General features: G+C 60.6%; 1 protein-coding gene across 1 annotated transcript; it reads left to right on the forward strand.

The window, feature by feature from the left end:
• The first annotated feature begins 6766 nt into the window (after positions 1-6766).
• Positions 6767-12896, forward strand: NPTX1 (neuronal pentraxin 1). Its single transcript, XM_012452749.3, has 5 exons — positions 6767-7210; positions 7523-7730; positions 9860-10104; positions 11289-11468; positions 12118-12896. The coding sequence occupies exons 1-5, from the start codon at positions 6767-6769 to the stop codon at positions 12337-12339; spliced, it is 1299 nt and encodes a 432-aa protein (XP_012308172.2). The 3' UTR covers positions 12340-12896.
• Positions 12897-18639: the final 5743 nt, after the last annotated feature.

Here is an 18639-nt window from a genome sequence, read left to right on the forward strand (position 1 = left end):
CTGCTGAATGCGACGTCAGAAATCTGAAAACAATGGTCCTTGAATACGGGAGTCCCAGGGTGCTCTTCTCAGCTTTCTTCTGGTTTTGAACCCACTGTCTCCCCGTGGGGGCTCCCGACTGACTTGGCTGTGAGTCCACTGCCCCTAAAGACGCTTCCGTCCTCCCTCTGCACCCTCAGGCCCCAGGGCCCTTCTGCTCAGGTCAGCTTAGGACCAGCTTCCTGGTTGTGCAATCTTGAGAGCCTCCTCGGTGCTGGGCTCTGACCTCCTCCCAGATGTCAGAAAGTCACTGGAAACTCCGTGTGTCCCCGTGTGAACTCTGGGCTCCGCCTCCCTCCAAGCCACCCCCTCCCGGGGCTCCCCACCCCTTCTCTGCAGGCAGGATCACCACCACCCCCTCGCACAGGAGCCGGGATCTTCCCAGGTTCCTCCCTCTCCTTCACTTCCCACACCCAAGCCACCACCAAGCTCCTGCCAAGGAATCTCCCAAATGCCCTCAAGCTTCTCAAGCCCAGCCCCCTTCCTCCCTGGCTCCTATGACATCATCCTCCAGGCCTCTTCTGCAAGCCCCGCTCCCGCTCAGCTCTGCCCTCACTGAGGGCTCCCAGACAGCGTCCCCACAGGACTGCGGCTGCTCCCTGAGGTCCTGGCCCACCTTGCCCACAATTCCCCATATCTACCACGGCCCCTGCTTTGCAGTTCACTCTTGGCAGGATGAACTCCGTCCCTCTCCCCACAGCCTGCCCCTCACGGTCTGGCATTGCTCATGCCAGCCCCTCAGCTCACTCCTCAAGATCCCTGTTATCACCTCCACAGGAGACCCTCCCGCTGACGGCTGGACCCCAGCCCATGTGCCTGGTGCTGGCTCAGGACATCTCCCATCCCGTGGCCCTCACTCAAGCATGGGACCTGAGGTGTGCCCATCCCTGTCTAGCCTGCCAGGTCAAGTGGTCTCAGGGGTGGAGAATGGTGTTTGACTGAACCTGGCCCCATCACCTGGCCTGCCCCTCGATGCATGCTCTGGAAATATTTGAACGGAGAGCAACTGTTCTGAATGGTTACACTATGCCAAATGCACAAGAATCTGCCTGGTGCCGAGAAACCCCTTAAAGAGGAAAACATGCCTTCCCCAGCTGGAAAGCGCTCACCTTTCCCCTGCAGCTTCTGGTGGGTGAGTGACAGGGATCAGCCAATCAGCAGTTCAAGAGCACCCATTCCCCATCCTCGATCCCAGCACTGGGCTCAGCCTGAGAGAAGGAAAGGACAGGGCGGGGAAACAGACCACCCAGGACTCTGTCCCCAGCCAGACTGGGCTAGTGGCTGCCTGGCTGGCTCAGAGGAGAAGGCAGTCCTTGCTGTGGGGAAACTCTTGGTGGGAGAAGGGAGTCTGGGGTGGGAGTCCAGCTGTCCCAGGCGAATGGGGCACTGCCCTTGACCTGTCGGCTCCTGGCTGCAGCTGCTGCAGGCTTCGTGGCATTTGCACAGTGGGCACAAGTGCATAGCCCTGGGGTGAGGCAGGGCTGGCTTCTCCTCTGAGGATGGCCGGTGAGAAGCTCCTGAGCCTGGGGTCCGCAGCCACACCTGCCCTGCCCACTCACTGGGCATGGGTGGGCTGGGGCACCATCCCCCAGGGCTCCTCTCTTGCAGCTCCTGTGCTGGGCATAGAGAAAGTGGCCATGGTGCGTGAAGACCGGGCTTGGCCCCGGCTCTGCCTTCGCTGGACATCCGTGTGACCTTGGCTTCCTGGGTTTCCCTAGGTTTCCTCTCCGGTGAGTGAGGACCAGAGCCCAGCTGTGCCTTTGAAAGGCGAATGCATGAATGTGGTGGGAGGACTTGGAAAGGGGACAAATGCTTGTTTGTAAGATACAGTTCAGTTACCAGTGCAGGGGTGTTATGTAGAGGACAGAGGGGAAGGCTCGGGTTGGGCGCCTCCCTCAGCAGAGCAGGGAGCAGGGACCTGTCCCTTATCACACAGAGTTGGTTTGTGGGGCTGTCAGGAGTGACTCTGAGGCACAGGTGGGCTGAGGCTGAGACTCAGAGGTCCTGTGGGGGCTGGCTGCCGTCAGAGCAGCCCCACACCCACCCCTGTGGGTCCAGGGGCACCTCACTTTGGGGAAGGGTCACATGGCCTGTTTCTAGAGGGCTCGGCTGCCAGAGGCCCCTGTGCCTTCTCCCCTGGTGCGCCCAGAAGCCCCTTTCCTCCGCCCAGGACAACCTGTGGATGCTGTCCCCGCACCGTGTGTGAGGCATAGAACCACAGAGAAGAGTGCACAGATGGCACCTGGACAGCCCAGTGAATGGCCACAAAACAAACACCCCCGAGGGATCAGCACCCCGACTGAGAAACAATATGTCAGCACCCTGGGAGCTGCTGAACATTCAGATGCAGATGAAAATGACGTTGAACATCTCAGGGAATGCCCCTACACTCAACACCCCAGCCACTCACCTCACCGCAGACTGGCCCCCTCCTAGTCCAGCTGCAATGCAGTGCATCTCCGAGGGCACAGCTGTCCTCCAGAGGGGCATGTCCTGACCTTTGCCTGAGGTGCTGTGTCCCAGGACTGTGATCAACGAGGGCCCCTGCTTCTCTTCTGCAGGTGGGGGCCAGGGCCTCTCCCACCCCACCACACCCGCCCCTCCCAGCCTCACCCCTCCAGAGGCAGCACGGAACCTCATGCTGGAGGGCTGAGGCAAGTGGGGGCGAGGAAGGGTACCTCCGCCCAGTACCTCCCAGTGCCCACAGGCCCTCCCAGCATTCTCCCAGCACCCACCCATTGCTCACCCTCTTTCCTGCTCAGGGTGGAGGTTCCATATGAGTTCAAGGCATGGCCTGGAAGAGGAGAGACCCAGGAGCTGCTGCAGCATGAGCAAGGCTCCGGCACACCCCTGCAGGACCTCCCACCATCCACTGAGTACAGACTCTTGATGTGCACTGAGGTCCTCCTGACACTGCCCAACGTACCTGTCTAGCCTTCTTTTTTAATTAATTAATTTTTTTTTTTTTTTTGAGACAGGATCTTGCTCTGTCACCCAGGCTGGAGTGCAGTGGCACGATCTTGGCTCACCACAGCATCAGCTTCCCAGACTCAAGCAATACTCCCACCTCAGCCTCCAGAGTAGTTAGGACTGCACGTGCTCACCACCATGCCTGGCTAATTTTTGTATTTTTGTAGAGATGAGGTTTGCCGCGTTGTCCAGGCTGGTCTCGAACTCCTGGGCTCAAGAGATCCACCTGCCTCAGTCTCCCAAAGTGCTGAGATTACAAGCATGAACCACTGTGCCCAGCCATTAAATTTTAAACTAAGTAAATGTATAATGAAATAAATTATATTTTAAATAGGCAATAAATACCCCAGAGTCATCACTTTCTAGGTATTTTGTTACATTGTTGTCTTTTTTTTATTTTTGGAGACAGAGTCACCTTTTTGTCCCTCTGTTATCCAGGCTGGAGTGCAGTGGCGTGATCTCGGCTCACTGCAACCTCTGCCTCCCATGTTCAAGTGATTCTCCTGCCTCTGCCTCCCGAGTAGCTGGGATTACAGGTTTGCACCACCTCACCTGGCTAATTTTTGTATTTTTAGTAGAGACAGGGTTTCACCTTGTTGGCCAGGCTGGTCTTGAACTCCTGACCTCAGGCGATCCACCTGCCTTGGCCTCCCAACGTGCTGGGATTACAGGCGTGAGTCACCGCGCCGGGCCTTGTCTATGCTTTCAGGATTTATTCACATTTATTGCACCAGTATGGTGGGAGTACTATAATATACACCATTGTCCTAGGCCAGGAGCCATGGCTCGCACCTGTAGTCCCAAGATCAAGGTGAGAAGAAATCAACCATCTCTACGCAAAAAAAAGGAAAAGAAAATAGCTGAGTGTGGTGGTGCAGGAAGATCGCTTGAGCCCAAGAGGTAGAGGCTGCACCGAGCTGCGACTGCGCCACTGCACACCAGCCTGGGCAACAGAGCAAGACCCTGTCTCAAAAATAAAATGATAGTGTGCCAGTGTGCATGGCTTCCCTACGAGTGACACCGTGTCATGGGCAGCCTCGAATGTGACCAGCCGGGAGTACTATGGAAGATCCCTCACCCCAGCTGGATCTTCCACCTGGGAGCCAGACACCCCGATGAGTTTGGTCAGGGCGGCCCTTCGTTTTCCTGCTCCCTCCCTCTCGGATACTTGCAGAACACTGGGGAGGCCGAGGGAACCCCAAACACGACCAGGGCTGGACCTCCGCTTGCCCAGGGTCTTGCAAGGGAGAAAAGCGGCATGGTGGCCCTCGCGTGTCTGTGCCGCGCCCGCAGGTGTCCTGCCCAGCGCCTTCTGCACCGCAGTCGCAGGCTGGACCCAAGGGTCCTGGCCCGTCCTGCGCGGTCTCCTCCCCCGGGGCCCCACAGGCTGCCCCAGACACTGGCCCAGGCTCCCCTCCCTCTCTGACGCCGTCCTCTCCGGTCCTCTGCGGAGGAAAACCCGCCCCTCTGTGCCAGGTGCTGGACCGCTGAGGTCTGCAGCCCTGGCGGAAAAGCCAGGCCGGATCCCCGGCCTTGGGCGGCTGGGAAGGCTCCACCGCTGCTGGGACTCGAGGCGCGGAGCCAGGTTCAGGGTCCCTCCCGGTCCAAACAGCCTGCCCTGGGGAGGGCCAGGCTCCTCTCCCGCGCGCGCTCTCGGCACAGCCGGCTACAGGCCTGGTGGGCACAGCCTCCCACTGGCCGCGTGCGGGAGGGCTGCGAGGCCACAGCGCTGGGCCAGGAGGGCACCGGCTCAGCGGCTCCCGACGGAGCTCGAGCAGAAGCCGCCGCGCCCCCGCGCGGGTAATTCCTCCCGAGGCGGGTTCCAGCCCGTGGCGCTCCCGGCGCAGACCATGCGTGGGGACTGGCGAGGCTAACCCCTCTCGCGGCCCGGGGTCCGCAGAGCACGCGAGGGGCCGCGGGCCGCGTGGGTTTGGGCGCGCCGTGGCGGGCGAGCGGGAACCCCCACACCTGCCACGCGGGGCCGAGGAGAGGCGCGTGCGGACCGCGGGGTCCCTCTGGCGCCGGGAAGCGGCGGCCGAAGGACACCCGAGCTCGCAGCCCTGGCTCAGGGAGGCTTAAAGGCTAAGACGCTGAACGCAGGAGCCCGAGGGGCTGTGGGTGGGAAGAGGCTGCGGTTTCTCAAAAAGGTCTCCATCCAGCAGGTCTTGGCTCCCGCCCGCGGGGCGAACGCCCGATCTCGGCACCGGGGGCTGCCTGTGGGTCCCTGCGGGCTGGGTACGCCCCCTACCCCCAGCCCCCGCCCTGCGCGCAGGGAACGGCTGCGGAACGCAGGGACCAGAGAGGCCCGGAGCGGCGGGAGGGGTCGGGGGCCCACGGCTCTAGCCCGGCCCCAGCCCGGCCCCAAAGTCTCGGCGCCTGTTTCCTTCTCTGTAGAGCAAGAGCGTGGACGGAGGGATTTCCGAGGCTTTCACCGCTCTGATGGCTGCGGGGTGGGGCGGGGTGGCGGCGCCAGCCCCAGTTCGAAGCCCCCAGCCCGGCATGGGAACCCGGACGGGAATCCCGGAGCCAAGCCCCGCGGTCAATTAAAAGGCGCTAGTGCGCGGGTACCGGGTGGGGCATCGGAGTGAGCGCCGACGTGCAGAGCTTCTCAGGTGGACGCCCCCAGACACCTCTGGGACCCCTCCCGCTGGCCTTCGGGCCTGAATGGGCGCAGCTGGGCGGACGGGAAACAGCCCCCCACGCACGGGCGGACACCCGGGGACACCGGACGCGCGTCGCGCCTGGCGAGGGGAAGCTGCTGGGGTGCGGGCGGCTGCTCCCCCGGGGCCCCCTTTCGAAGAGCGTTCCCGAGGCCGCTGCGAAAGTCCAGCCCCGGCGACGGCGCCTGCCCGGAATCGGGCCGGCTCCGCTGCCAGAAAGGCTCGAAACGCTGGGGCGGCCTCCGAGAGTGCCCAGCGTCCCTGCCGCACCGGGTGGGGGCTGACAGTCCCGGGGAGGGGGGACGCTACTGGGTCCACAGAGCCCGAGGGCCGGGCGGGGGGGGCAGGCGCCAGGGTCGGCCATGGGAAGTTGGACGGCTTTTTAACAGCGCGCGGACACCTGATAAACGCGGGGCGACTCGGGGACCCCCGCTCTGGACTCCGCGGCGCTGACCACCCGGCACACGGATGTTGAAGATCTGGCTTCTTGGGGACCCAGCCCTGCTCCCAGTGTCCCCGGTCCGATGGTGTTCCGTGCAGCCAGGAGACCCGAACCTCTAATTGTGCCTCCCGGACCCGCCGAGGTTCCCCACCCGCTCGGAGCCCCGTCGGAGGTGTGGGGACACCATGCAGGTGGTCCATCCTCGAGGCCGGGGCCACAGCCCGACCTCCTTCCCCTGGGCTCTTGGAGCCTTCGGGGCAAAAGCGCCGGCCCAGGCCGGAGCGGGGAAGGAGGGGGCCGCGGCGGCGCCCAGAGGGGCGGGGCGGGTTGGGGGGACGCGAGCGGAGGCGGCCCAGGGGGCGCGTTCCTGAGACCCCCGCCGCGCCGCGGGTCCGGGCCGCAGACAATTAAAGCGGGATTCCTCCCCCGCTGACGTCGGCGGCGCGAGGCCCCTCCCGCGGCGGCATAAAAGGCGCGGGCTCCGCAGCGCAGGCGGCAGTGGGGGCCTGAGAGCGCGGCGGTGTGGACCGCGCGGCCGGAGAGCGCGGCGCCCAGAGCGCGGGCCGCTCGCGGAGCCACAGCCCGAGCCAGGTCCCCGCCGGAGCCGAGCCCCAGCCGAGCCGAGCCCGGCCCGGAGCTCCGGGTGCCCGCAGCCATGCCAGCCGGCCGCGCCGCGCGCACCTGTGCGCTGCTCGCCCTCTGCCTCCTGGGCGCCGGGGCCCAGGATTTCGGGCCGACGCGCTTCATCTGCACCTCGGTGCCCGTGGACGCCGACATGTGCGCCGCGTCCGTGGCCGCCGGCGGCGCCGAGGAGCTCCGGAGCAGCGTGCTGCAGCTCCGCGAGACCGTGCTGCAGCAGAAGGAGACCATCCTGAGCCAGAAGGAGACCATCCGCGAGCTGACCGCCAAGCTGGGCCGCTGCGAGAGCCAGAGCACGCTGGACCCCGGAGTCGGCGAGGCCCGGGCGGGCGGCGGCCGCAAGCAACCCGGCTCGGGCAAGAACACCATGGGCGACCTGTCCCGGACACCGGCCGCCGAGACGCTCAGCCAACTCGGGCAAACTTTGCAATCGCTCAAAACCCGCCTGGAGAACCTCGAGGTCCGCGCGCTCCCTCCGGCTCCGGTTCGCCCTCCGGCTCCGGTTCCCCCTCCGACTCGCTCGCCCTCTGCCCTCCCCAACCCCGTTCGTTCCCTACCCGGCCAGGCATCCCCCATCCCCGCCTCGGCTGCGCACGGGTGCCTGCCTGGCCGGTGCCTCCCCGCGCCTGCGAGGCCCCATGGCGGCCACTCGCCCCAGCTCCCTGCCCGGCCACCCCCGCAGTCGCCCCGAGGGGACCGCGCCTCGGGCCTTCCAGCCACGGTCCCGAGCCTCGCCTAACCGTGTGGTTTCCCCTGCCCTTGCCCCCCGCAGCAGTACAGCCGCCTCAATTCCTCCAGCCAGACCAACAGCCTCAAGGATCTGCTGCAGAGCAAGATCGATGAGCTGGAGAGGCAGGTGCTGTCCCGGGTGAACACCCTGGAGGAGGGCAAGGGGGGCCCCCGAAATGAAACCGAGGAGAGGGTCAAGATCGAGACTGCCCTGACCTCCCTGCACCAGCGGATCAGCGAGCTCGAGAAAGGTACTGGGGCCGGGGGAGCCGCGCTGCCTGTCCCCGCCTGCTTGCCCGACCCTGCCTCCGGTCCTAACAGCCCAGCTCCGAGCTGTGGGAGCGCAAGCCACCCTCCCCACCCAGACCCCTGCAGCCCTTTCTCGTCCCCCACACCCCTGCCCAAGTTCTGGGTTTCTAGTCCGGGTTTCTGGCAGGGCTGGGTGCCCTGGGCTGGGGCTGTGTCTGGAAAAGGGGGGCAGATCGGAGGAAGGGATCGCATAGTGCCCCCCTCCCCCATCCAGACACACACACACACTCTTGCTGGATTTTTCAAGTCTGATTTGTTTAATCCTCAGTAACTTTGCACAGTGGCTGCCGCTGGCCCAAACCCTCCCTGCTTAAGGAAGCTGGTCCCCAGCCTCCGAGGACAGCTGGGTGCAGGCTGGGTGCTCTGGGTCCCCAGGCCGCTGGGGCTGTTCAGCGGGTTTCCTGCCAGCTGCCATGCCCCTGGTATCTTCTCACGATCCCCAGCTCCTCCCCACTTCTGCCCTGAACCCCTACCCTGAGGTTTTCTCTTCTGAGCGCCCCAGGCCCTGGCATCTTTCGAATCCCTGAGGCTTCCCAGTCACCCACTCAGGCCAGCCAGGCTCTCACCCGGGGCGCCTGAATGAGCTCCGGAGGCTCTGCCTTGAAGTCGCAGAAATCAAACAAGGTTGTAAAAGCGGGGGGGGGGGTGCCCGGTGCGGAGCAGGGCCACGTGACCCTGCTCAGACCGCAAAATGTGCCGGACAGATTTAAACAGTGCCATCTTAAGGCTTGTTATGTAACTGAAAAACAGATCTGGAGAAGGAAGGACCTCAGGAGAGAGGGAGAGGGAAGGAAGGAGAGACTGGGGAATGAAAAGCACCCTGGAATGAAAAGACCAGGGGCTGGGTCCCTCCCCACCCCCCACCAGGCCTCCGTGGGTCGTGGGTCGGGGGAGCTGCCCTGAGGGGGCCTGCCCTGCTCTGCTCCCTGACAGTTGGTTTAGAGGAGGGGGTGGTTGCTGACTGGGCAGGATGCCTTCTAGAAATAATTTTTGGCCTGGGGAACCGGTTTCTTTCTGGGCTCCCTGGCAGGACCACGGCTGCACACCCAGGGGTTGGCGGGGGGAGGGGAGTGTTCCTGGGCTCTGGGCTTGGTCCTGATGCCCATTGCTGCCCAGGAATGTTTTGCCTGGAGTCAGTCACACCACACCCAGGGTGCCACAGTCTATAGATGGGCTGGGGCTGGGGGTTGGCACTCACTGGAGAAGTGGCTGTCAGAGGGACAGGGGAGAAGATGGGCTTTGTGGAAGGGGAGGCCACCATGCCTGGAGCCTGAGCTGTGACGACGCTTGCTCACTAATACTGTGTGGCAGCATCCTAGAGCAGTCACCTTGGGGCGCCCTGGCTCCAGGAGGGCGTCCTGGCTCCTGGAGGGCGTCCTGGCTCCTGGAGGGCGTCCTGGCTCCTGGAGGGCGTCCTGGCTCCTGGCTGCCCTCCCCTCAGCAGGCTTCAGGCAGAGTCCCGGGAAGGGCCTTGGAAATGGGGAGATGCTCAGCCTCACACACCAAGAGGCACTGGTGGGTCAGATGCACATCTAGCATCGAGGGAAGAGTGTGGGCACCAGGGCCTGGCTGTCGGGTGGGGAGGCAGGAGCGGAGCCCAGGATGAGTGAGGAGGGGAGCCCCACCCCATCCTGGAATCAGGTCGGCCCCAGAGGGGGCTACTCTCAGGGTAGCTAGCCTCATTCCTCCTCTGCAGCCGCCGGTGCTCTGTGGGTTGACTGGGTGTGCACTGGCTTCGCTGTGCCCGTTCCCTACTCACACCCTCCACGAAGCCAGTGCACATGCTGCAGCCCGCCAGGCACTGCGCCCCACCCCCAGCCCCGGGGATGCCCGTGGGAGTGAGAGCCGGCCAGACCCGGAGCACAGAGAGCTTGGGTCAGCTCTTTACGGACTGGCCCTGTGCCTTGGGGCGAAATACTTGACCTGGGAAGCCACCCGCTCGGCCTCTCCAGAGTGGAGACCGGAGCCTGCCTTGGCCACATCACAGAGCTTGGTGGAGACAGAACTCGCTCAGACGCCCATGAGCACTTCGTGCAGGTGCAGCTGTCAGGCCGTGTCCTACCCTCCACAGGGCAGAAAGACAACCGCCCTGGAGACAAGTTCCAGCTCACCTTCCCGCTGCGGACCAACTACATGTACGCCAAGGTGAAGAAGAGCCTGCCCGAGATGTACGCCTTCACCGTCTGCATGTGGCTCAAGTCCAGCGCCGCGCCAGGGGTGGGCACGCCCTTCTCCTACGCTGTACCTGGCCAGGCCAATGAGCTGGTCCTCATCGAGTGGGGCAACAACCCCATGGAGATCCTCATCAATGACAAGGTAGCGTGCCCCCGCTAGGGACGGCAGGGCGAGGTCCCGGGGCTCTGGCTCAGGTTGCTCGCTAGGACAGGGCTCCGGGCCCAAGGAAAGGGTTTGCCAAGTGGATTGAGGGAGGGGGAGGGGGAGACCAGGGGAAGTGGGAGGGGCACCGTCACCTCTACTGGGAGAGCAGGGAGAGCTGGACCTTCCCAGATGCCTCCTGGGGTGGGTGTGGGAGATGGCAGAGAATGTGCTGTGGGGCCTGATCCAGCCCAATGGTGCCATCTGAGTCCTTCTCCACCAGCTGGCTTGGGAACTGGCTTTGCCCCTCCATACTGGGGGCCCAGAGATGCTCTAGGGTGGTAAGGGGGCCTTAGAGATTTTTCCTGAGTCCAAGCCTATCCCACTCAGCCCCCTAACTCGGGAGGAGGACAGGTCTGTGTGACCCCTTGGAAGAGGACGGCACAGGCAGCCTTTCCCTCCAGCGAACCGTCCCCGTCCTCCCCTGTTAGCTGCAGAGCTAGCTGCCAGCCTTCAAACTGCCTCAACTCCAGGCCAGCAGTGGTAGTCAGTGGCTAAAACCTGGGCTGGGAAGTGGATTCCAAGCCCCTGTTCCTGTTGCTCTTTCCCAAAGCAAAAAGGATGTGAGGTTTCTTTCCTCACCGTCATCCTCCCCACCCGGAATGATAGCAGGGGAGTGAAATGCCAGGTCGGAGGCTGGTCTGAGCTTTAAAAGGCGTCGCGCCCCGTGGCATCTCTCGGATCCTCGGCCAAGGCTTGCCGTGTTGTAGAGCGAGAGGGTGTAACAGCCGGAGATGGGACACTGGAAGAGAGAGGAGGCTGTATGGATGTCACACGGGTGCCTGACAGGCAGCAGTGGACTCAGACACCAGGGACAGCCTCCAGCCAAGGCTTTGTTGTGTAGACTAGCGCAGAGGGAGGAGAGTGAGTAGGAGTGAAGAGACTGCACCCACAGGGCCCTTGGGGGTTCCCTGGTTAGAGTGCTACATTTCCTGTGTGATTCTGTGCCCCACTCCCAGGCGGGGCTGGCAGATGCGGAAGTCTGGGGCATAGGTGCCATCCGGATTCAATAATAGTTCCTGACATTTATTTTGCAAGTAGAAATAGAAGAACTGAGGCCGTGAAGGTCCTGGGTTCTGAGCCGTACCCCCGTACCCACCAGCGTCTGTCATTCTCCTTCCCAGGTGGCCAAGCTGCCCTTTGTCATCAACGATGGCAAGTGGCACCACATCTGCGTCACCTGGACCACCCGGGACGGGGTCTGGGAGGCCTACCAGGATGGCACGCAGGGTGGCAGCGGCGAAAACTTGGCGCCCTATCACCCCATCAAGCCCCAGGGCGTGCTGGTGCTGGGCCAGGAGCAGGTACTGTGCTGGATGTAGTGGGGAAGGGAGACAGCTCCGCCGGAAAGGGGAAGGGGAGCGAGGAGGGAGGGAGGGGGCCAGAGAGGTGGTTCCCCTGAGCAGCAGCCCGGGGGCAGGCCCGGCTAAGTCTGTGCTCTGGGCGGACTCCCTGCAGGAGTGAGCTTTGGTTTCGGCGCTCTCCTAGCTGCAGCAACACTTTCTTTGGCATGGGAAGGCCGATTCTGCTTTTAGCGATGAATAATTTAGTTCCCGTGAAGTGGTTTGTTTCCCGTTGGGCACCTGGGAGGGAGAGGAAGGGCTGTAGAATCCGGGGTGTCTATTCCTGTTGGGCAGCTGCAGCTGGCGTGGAGTGGTGTCTGGGCAGGGTTGTCATGGCTAAGGGACCAGCTGCAGAAGGGGCAGAGCCCAGGTGCCCCCAGGAGAAGATCCAGGGCAGAGGTGGTCGGCACCGTCCCTTTTCTTGGGCTCCCTTGGGGGAGGGACGGATGGAGGGCTGGAGAGTCAGGGACAGGGAGACAGAACGGCACCCAGGAGTGGCCCTGAGAGTCCGTGATGGGGAAGGCACAGAGATGCTCAGACCCCTAGCCTAGGGATGGGCCCCAGATCAGCTGGAGACCCCTCCACCCTCACCCTCTGTTTTTCTCTGAAGGACACTCTGGGTGGTGGGTTTGATGCCACCCAGGCATTTGTGGGTGAGCTGGCCCACTTCAACATCTGGGACCGCAAGCTGACCCCAGGAGAGGTATACAACCTGGCCACCTGCAGCACTAAGGCACTGTCCGGCAACGTCATCGCCTGGGCCGAGTCCCACATTGAGATCTACGGCGGAGCCACCAAGTGGACCTTCGAGGCCTGTCGCCAGATCAACTGAGCACCGCAGGCCGGGCCGAGCCTGCCCGCCCGCCTCCCCTGCTTGTGCGGCGATGATCCGTTTCGTGCGTCTCTTCTCTCCCCTTTCCCCAGGAATGAACAGAGGCCGTCGCCCCTGCACACGCACACGCACACAGCCTGGTTTTGTCATGCACACGAAGCAGCCCTGCTCCCATCTGTCCCTGAGGAGGCCCCACTTCTCTGTAGGAGCCCGGACTCTCTCAGGCATGCCCCATTCACAGCTAAAGTGGGCGCCACGGCGTTTTCAGCAAGCCAGAAGTAGGTGAGAGGATCTGTGTGTGCGTGTCTACGTGTGTGTGTCTACGTGTGTGCGTGTGCGTGGCTGGGGGAGGCCTTTTCTCTGAGGACATACTTCATTTCCTTCTTTCTTTTGGCTTTGGAGAAATCTCATGGTGAAAGTCCGTATTTGCCAACCTCGTTAGCCGCGTGCGTGCCTTGGGGTTGGCGCGGCCTCAGTGCACGCATTTGTCTTTATTTGCAAACCTTTTTCAGAGCGACTCATCTTTACATTGATGTAATAAAGGTTTTTTAATGGTTTCTTATAGGCCGGGGGGGGCCTCTCTATGGAAAACTTTTACTTTGTAATAGAAGTGAATTGTCTCCGAAGGGTGAAGGCGGACTGTCCTGGGAGGTACCCTGTGCTCTCCTGTGGAGGAGAAGGGATGGCTGAGGTCACTGGCCCTTACCCCAGGGCCAGCCAGCATCCGTCCCTGCTGTTTGCATCTGAGAGCAGCACCCGGCCTGGGAGGCTGGCCTGTGTGCCCAGCTCAGCCGGCTCTGCTCCAGGACGGCCCTGGCCTCGGCCTTCCCACCCGCCGACGTCCTTCGAGGCTGGGGTCCGCACCTCCCTTCCCGCCTCTGGACCTGTGCTGCTTCAGCCCAGGTGGCGGGGTTGCTGAGCGAGGAGGGTCCTACCCACAGCCCGGGAAGCCAGGCCCCAGTACCCCTCTTCTTTGGCCTCTGGCGGTGCAGACCAGGGGCTTCCAGAGGGGACCTGGAAGAAAACCTGGCTTTCTTAGGTAAGAAAGCCACATTTTGATGAAGACCTGGCCACATGGGGCCACTGAGACTTCAACCCAGCCTGTCGGTGGGAAGGTCCTCTTTGGGGGCTTTTGACAGCCATATCCCTCCCAGCACACCAGGCCCCAGGTGAGCTGGTTCAAACCCCTCCAAGGGGGCTCCGGAGACCTCATACACGGGGCCAGGTCTGGCCAGGGCGGGGGCCTGAAACCCACTCCTCCATCTCATGGGGCTCATGGCCTACAGCAGCCCGAAAGTGTCCCTGGCCGGTGACCCTGAGACCTGACCAATGTCCAGAACCTTTGCCTTTTTTTGTTCCCTGTGAAAAGCAACATGGACATTTCCTTCTAGTCCTTCCAAGGAGGGGAGAGAAGCATGTGTGTGCATTTGTGTGTGTGGTGTGTGTGTGGTGTGTGTGTGTGTGTGGTGTGTGTGTGGTGTGTGTGTGTGTGGTGTGTGTGTGTGTGCTGAGTGAGAAAGAGAGCAGGCTTGGGAGGCCCTGCCCAGGGTAGGGGGAACTCCCTGCTCTGTACCATCTGGTGGTCGCACGCCCTGAGGGCACCCCAGACCCTGTCTTCAGGAGTCTCATTAGCAAAAGGCTGACAAGTCTTTCTAGAAATTCTACTGCACTGCCTGGCTCAGCTGCAGCTGCAGACATTTCTGCAGGAGGAGCAGGTGTTTCTGTCTTCTGTTCCTTCTGGGGCCACCTGTCCCCTTAAACACAGGTCCACGTTGTGTCAAGAACCTAGTGCATCTGTGTGTGTCTGTCAGTGTCTCTGTGTCCGTGTTCTCGTGGGTGTCTGCACGGTACCTGGCTGCCGGTCTGCAGTGCATCACTCCCGCGGAGGGGGTGCAGATCAGGCGCCACGCTGCGTGTTGTTCAACAGTGGCTTCTTCTTAGATCCTCGTGCTTCATCGGCACCCGTCGGGTTGTGGCATCCTTGGGTCTGCAGGGATCTTCTCCGTTTGCATGTTCCTCGGGGTGGCGTGTTCCTTGCTCCCTGGGTCCGACGTGTGTTCCCGCACCTGCATGGACTGCCCGGTTCTGTGTTGTGTGCTGAGTGCCGCCCAGTGTTCTGTGACCACCCGTGTAGCTACTGAAAATGGCTGGGTAAGCAAGCCAAGGGTGTTGGAGGAGGTCAAGAGAGAGCTCAGTTTCCCTCTCCCCCTCCCCTCCCCAAATACACCAAGAAGCATTTTTAACGTGTAGGTTGAGCAAGCCTAAAGGATTCCCGTCGCTGGGAGCCAGCCAGAGAGCTTGGAGTCGCCTCTCTAGACCAGATCTAGCCCCACCCTCACTCCAGCCGTCTTGGAGTCCTTGTGTAGGCAACACCCAGTGCGGGCTGTGTGGGGTGCTCCCCTGCCAGCCCCTCCCACCAGCCCCATCCCTGCCGACGTACTGGACTGCAGACCACCTTCTGCCCCCGTGGGCCAGGTGGGAGCTGTCCGTTCAGGACCACGAGCCATCCTCTGCCCTGACTAGCGAGGGGCAGAGCACACCCCAGTGCTTATGCCTCCACCCTGTGGCCTCCTGGCCCGCTCACCTTCCTCGTCCCTCCTCTGACCCACCCATGGTGCCAGGGCCGAAGCCGACCTTTAGCTCCCTCCCGCCCCTTGCTAGGGTCTGAGCCAAGCCCCTCGACTCCCTCACTGTGTTGACACTTGGCACTTTGCTGGTCCCAAGAAAGGTCAGTGACACAGCCACAAATCTAATCCACGTAGTTCCCATCTACTCCTTAATCTGATTGATGTTCCCTCTTGCACTGAATAATACATGCCTCTCTCAGGTAAGCCATTTTATAAAACAAGAAGATAAAAAGCACTGTCGAGGCAGTGTTTGCTTTTGCCGAGCTGGCATCCGACAGCTCCCTGGGTGTCCGGGGTGGGAGAGCTGTTGACAGAAGCTCTCCGGCCCTCAGGGGCTTAGATCCCACTTGAATCGTAAGCCTTCTTGCTTTTGATAACACGGTGTTATTTCTCTTACTGTAGAAGAAAAAGTTTATTACCAAACAAGAGTATTTTTATGAAAGAAAAGGACAAACCTATAAATTAACTCAACCTATATCTCCCTTGAAAATACTTTCAGGCTCCACCGAAATGTAGAACTGAAAGCATGTATTTTGGAAGAAAGAGATACATTTTGTATGCTTTCTTTTCCTTTTGTAGTTTCCCAGTTTATTTTCTAAGACTGCAAAGATCACTTTGTCACCAGCCCTGGGACCTGAGACCAAGGGGGTGTCTTGTGGGCAGTGAGGGGGTGGGGAGAGGCTGGCATGAGGTTCAGTCATTCCAGTGAGCTCCAGAGAGGGGCCACCTGTTCTCAAAAGCATGTTGGGGACCAGGAGGTAAAACTGGCTGTTGACGGTGACCCTGCGTCTTGGAGCTGACTTACTAAGTGGAATGAGCTGAGGATGTGAGTATCAGTTCCAACCTTGATAGAAGCAGCTTGGGTTACATGTGGTTCACATTAAGAGGACAGAATCCTTTGGAATCTTACGGCAACCAGATGTGGCTTGACGAAGTCGTGGTTTCATCTCTTAAACACAGTGTGTAAATTTATTCAACTAACGATGGGAAATGTACTCCTTCTGTACACAGTGGACTTACGCGCATTTGTTTAAGGGGAACAAGTCATTGAAGAGAAAAAAAAAAAAGCCCAATACTTAGAGTCCCAATTTTGTCTTTTTTGCCAAAAAAAGAAAAACAAACAAAAAAAAGCAAACCCCCTATGGTTGATATTGTTATAATGTATATATTGTATAATATGAAAGAGAATCGACGTATCCTACTTTTTCATTATTTGCTAACCAAAGCTGTACATTTTTCATATGATCTGCAGCCTTTTGGGTATCAAATGGGTCAAAACCATGGGACCTGCCACCTCCCATCAGCAATTCTGGAAATGCACTATTTCTACCGGTATTCTTGCTTTTTTTTTTTTTTTTTCATTTTCTTGCTGAAATGACATGAATTGTTGAGTTTATTTTTACACAGTAAAGAGTGGAGAAAGACTGTGGTCTCCTTAGAGCGTCTCTTCTTTCCCGAGGCTTGCCAGTGCCACCTCCCCCTGCATCCACCTCTCTTCCCCAGCTGCGTGCAGGTGGCCCTCACCTGCGGGGGGTGCATGCCACTCGTGTCCACTGCCCCGTGCCTTCGAACAACCCCATACCGTCTGGTGACCCTGGGATGTTGGGTGGAGGGGTCTCCACGTCACAGGGACAGCTGACACAGAGGCACAGAGAGGCCCGGTGATTCCCCAACTCAGCAAGGCAGCTGGGCCTGGCGTGAAGGGTCACTTTCCATTCCCCATCCCCTCCGGCGTGGACTCGTAGTCCACAGCTGGGCCTGGGTTCCAGGTGGCTCGGGCTTGCTGTGCCCAAGCAGTGCTGGCAGTTCTGCACCACATCTGCTAGCGGGTTCCTGGTCACGTCTGCTTGCCTTCCTGCTTCGAGAGTCCAGGCTCCTTCCCGCACTTGTCTAAGAGCGTCCCCAGACCCACATTACAAAGGGATAGACGGCCACAGGAACGCTGGGCCTCTGGCTGGGCTTGCTTCGCTGTCCCCCTTGTGGACCTGGCTTGACTCTGGATGTGTTTAGAGCTTTCGAGCTGTTCCGTCCAAGGGACAGAGTAACCAGGAGCCAGGTGCCCTGGGGTGAGCAATTCCAGCACACTTACAACCTGCAGTCAGGGGATGTAGAGCCAGAATCACCTGCCCGGTGGTTTGGTTGGTGTCACCTCACACACACACACAGATGTGCACACATGCACACACTCACACACACACACATGCATATGCACTGGGTTGCCGGAAGGGACTGGTCACTCTGGCTTCCTGTTGGCATCACCTGGGGATTCCCTGCCAAGTGCTCTGGTGTTCCCTGGCCAGGCCTCAGGAGCAGGGATTTGGCGGGTGTGAGTGAGCCACCTGTCACCCAGGATGGTGTGGAAGGAGAAGATTTGGCCTCAGCAAAGCAGACAGGGAACCCCCCGTGGCCCTGCAGGTAGAGCCTTGGTTGAGAGAGAGAGGCCCTGCCAGGTGGGAGGCCCCCGGCCCGTGTTCCCAGAGCTGTCCTTGCTGGGTGGTGTTCACCCCAGGGTGCACGCTCATGGCCGGGCCCAGGGTTATGCCCAATTCCAGCAGCGACTCCAGGTGACACACTGCCTCGTACCTCTCACTCAAGCAAGTACAGAGTTAGTGTGTCTGTTATAACGTCACACTTACATTTCTAATCTTTATGTGAGAGCTCATTCAAACACTTAGGTTCTTTAACTATCATTAGATGCAAAAGACTTTCTGCACTTCTCCCGCCAGCTTTTGGCTCATCCATGAATGCCTTCAGGGGGCCGTGGAGCTAAGAACAGCAGCTTGGAAGGAAGCCACGGGCCTTGCAGCTCGGTGGGGTGAGGTGAGAGTCTGGGCAGAGGGACACAGCGCAGATGTCAAAGCCAGAGGGTGTCTTGGAAGTCACTGACTCCAGCAGCCTCTCGGGTGCCTGAAACTGTTCTCAGCTCACATGCTGCTGGTGATGTGGAGCTCGTTACCCCAGAGAGGTAGTCTGTCCTATTTTCAGACAGCTCTGACTACCGGCAAGTTTTCTTTTGTGCTCCCGTCTCTTCTTTTTCTGTCGTTTCGTGCTTGGTTCCTTGCATGGAGCTACGGTTCCTGCCCATCTGTCCCAACACAGGAAGATGGGGCTCCCTGAGTCCTCACCAGCCCTGCCCCCCAAAGGGCGCTGGGCCAGGGGCGGCCTGCCTGCACGGCGGGTTCTTCTAGCTCTGTCCCTACAGAGAGATACTATGTCCAAGACCTGCAGAATGTCTGCGCCTTTGAGGGTCACCTGGCCCAGCTCCCTCACTGTTCAGATGAGGGGGCTGAGGTCCAGAGGGGCTGTGTGGCTCGTTCAGAGTTGCACAGCTTGATCTCCAGGAATCAGAACCCAGGGTTTCTGACTCCCAGCTCAGTGCTCTCACCTGGCCTGGCTGAACAGCAGCGTCCTTAGCTGTGCCATAGAGCTGTGAAGATGGGATGAGGAGCTGTATGCACAGGGCCTGGCACGAGCAGGTACAACTAGGGACAGGCCCCCCAACTCTCTGCCAGACCAGGGTACCCTCTTCCACGTTCCTCTCCTGAAGGCCCGACACTGCCCCTCACTGCCCCAGGCCCCTTCTCATGCGCCAGTCCCTCCTGGGATGCCGAAGACTCCAGGGGAGCTGGGAAATGTTGGCCGCAAGTTGGGCCATGGGACGCCCCAGCTGCAG

Source organism: Aotus nancymaae, unplaced genomic scaffold (assembly GCF_030222135.1).
Source record: "Aotus nancymaae isolate 86718 unplaced genomic scaffold, 86718_ANA_hifiasm-v0.15.2.pri h1tg000089l, whole genome shotgun sequence".
NCBI lineage: Eukaryota > Metazoa > Chordata > Mammalia > Primates > Aotidae > Aotus > Aotus nancymaae.

Bases quoted from the DNA above. Each gene is read 5' to 3' on its own strand.
- NPTX1 (XM_012452749.3), top strand. From the start codon at position 6,767: ATGCCAGCCGGCCGCGCCGCGCGCACCTGTGCGCTGCTCGCCCTCTGC. The intron at 7,211-7,522 runs GTCCGCGCGCTC...TGCCCCCCGCAG, and splicing joins CCCGCCTGGAGAACCTCGAG to CAGTACAGCCGCCTCAATTC. The intron at 11,469-12,117 runs GTACTGTGCTGG...TTTTCTCTGAAG, and splicing joins TGGTGCTGGGCCAGGAGCAG to GACACTCTGGGTGGTGGGTT.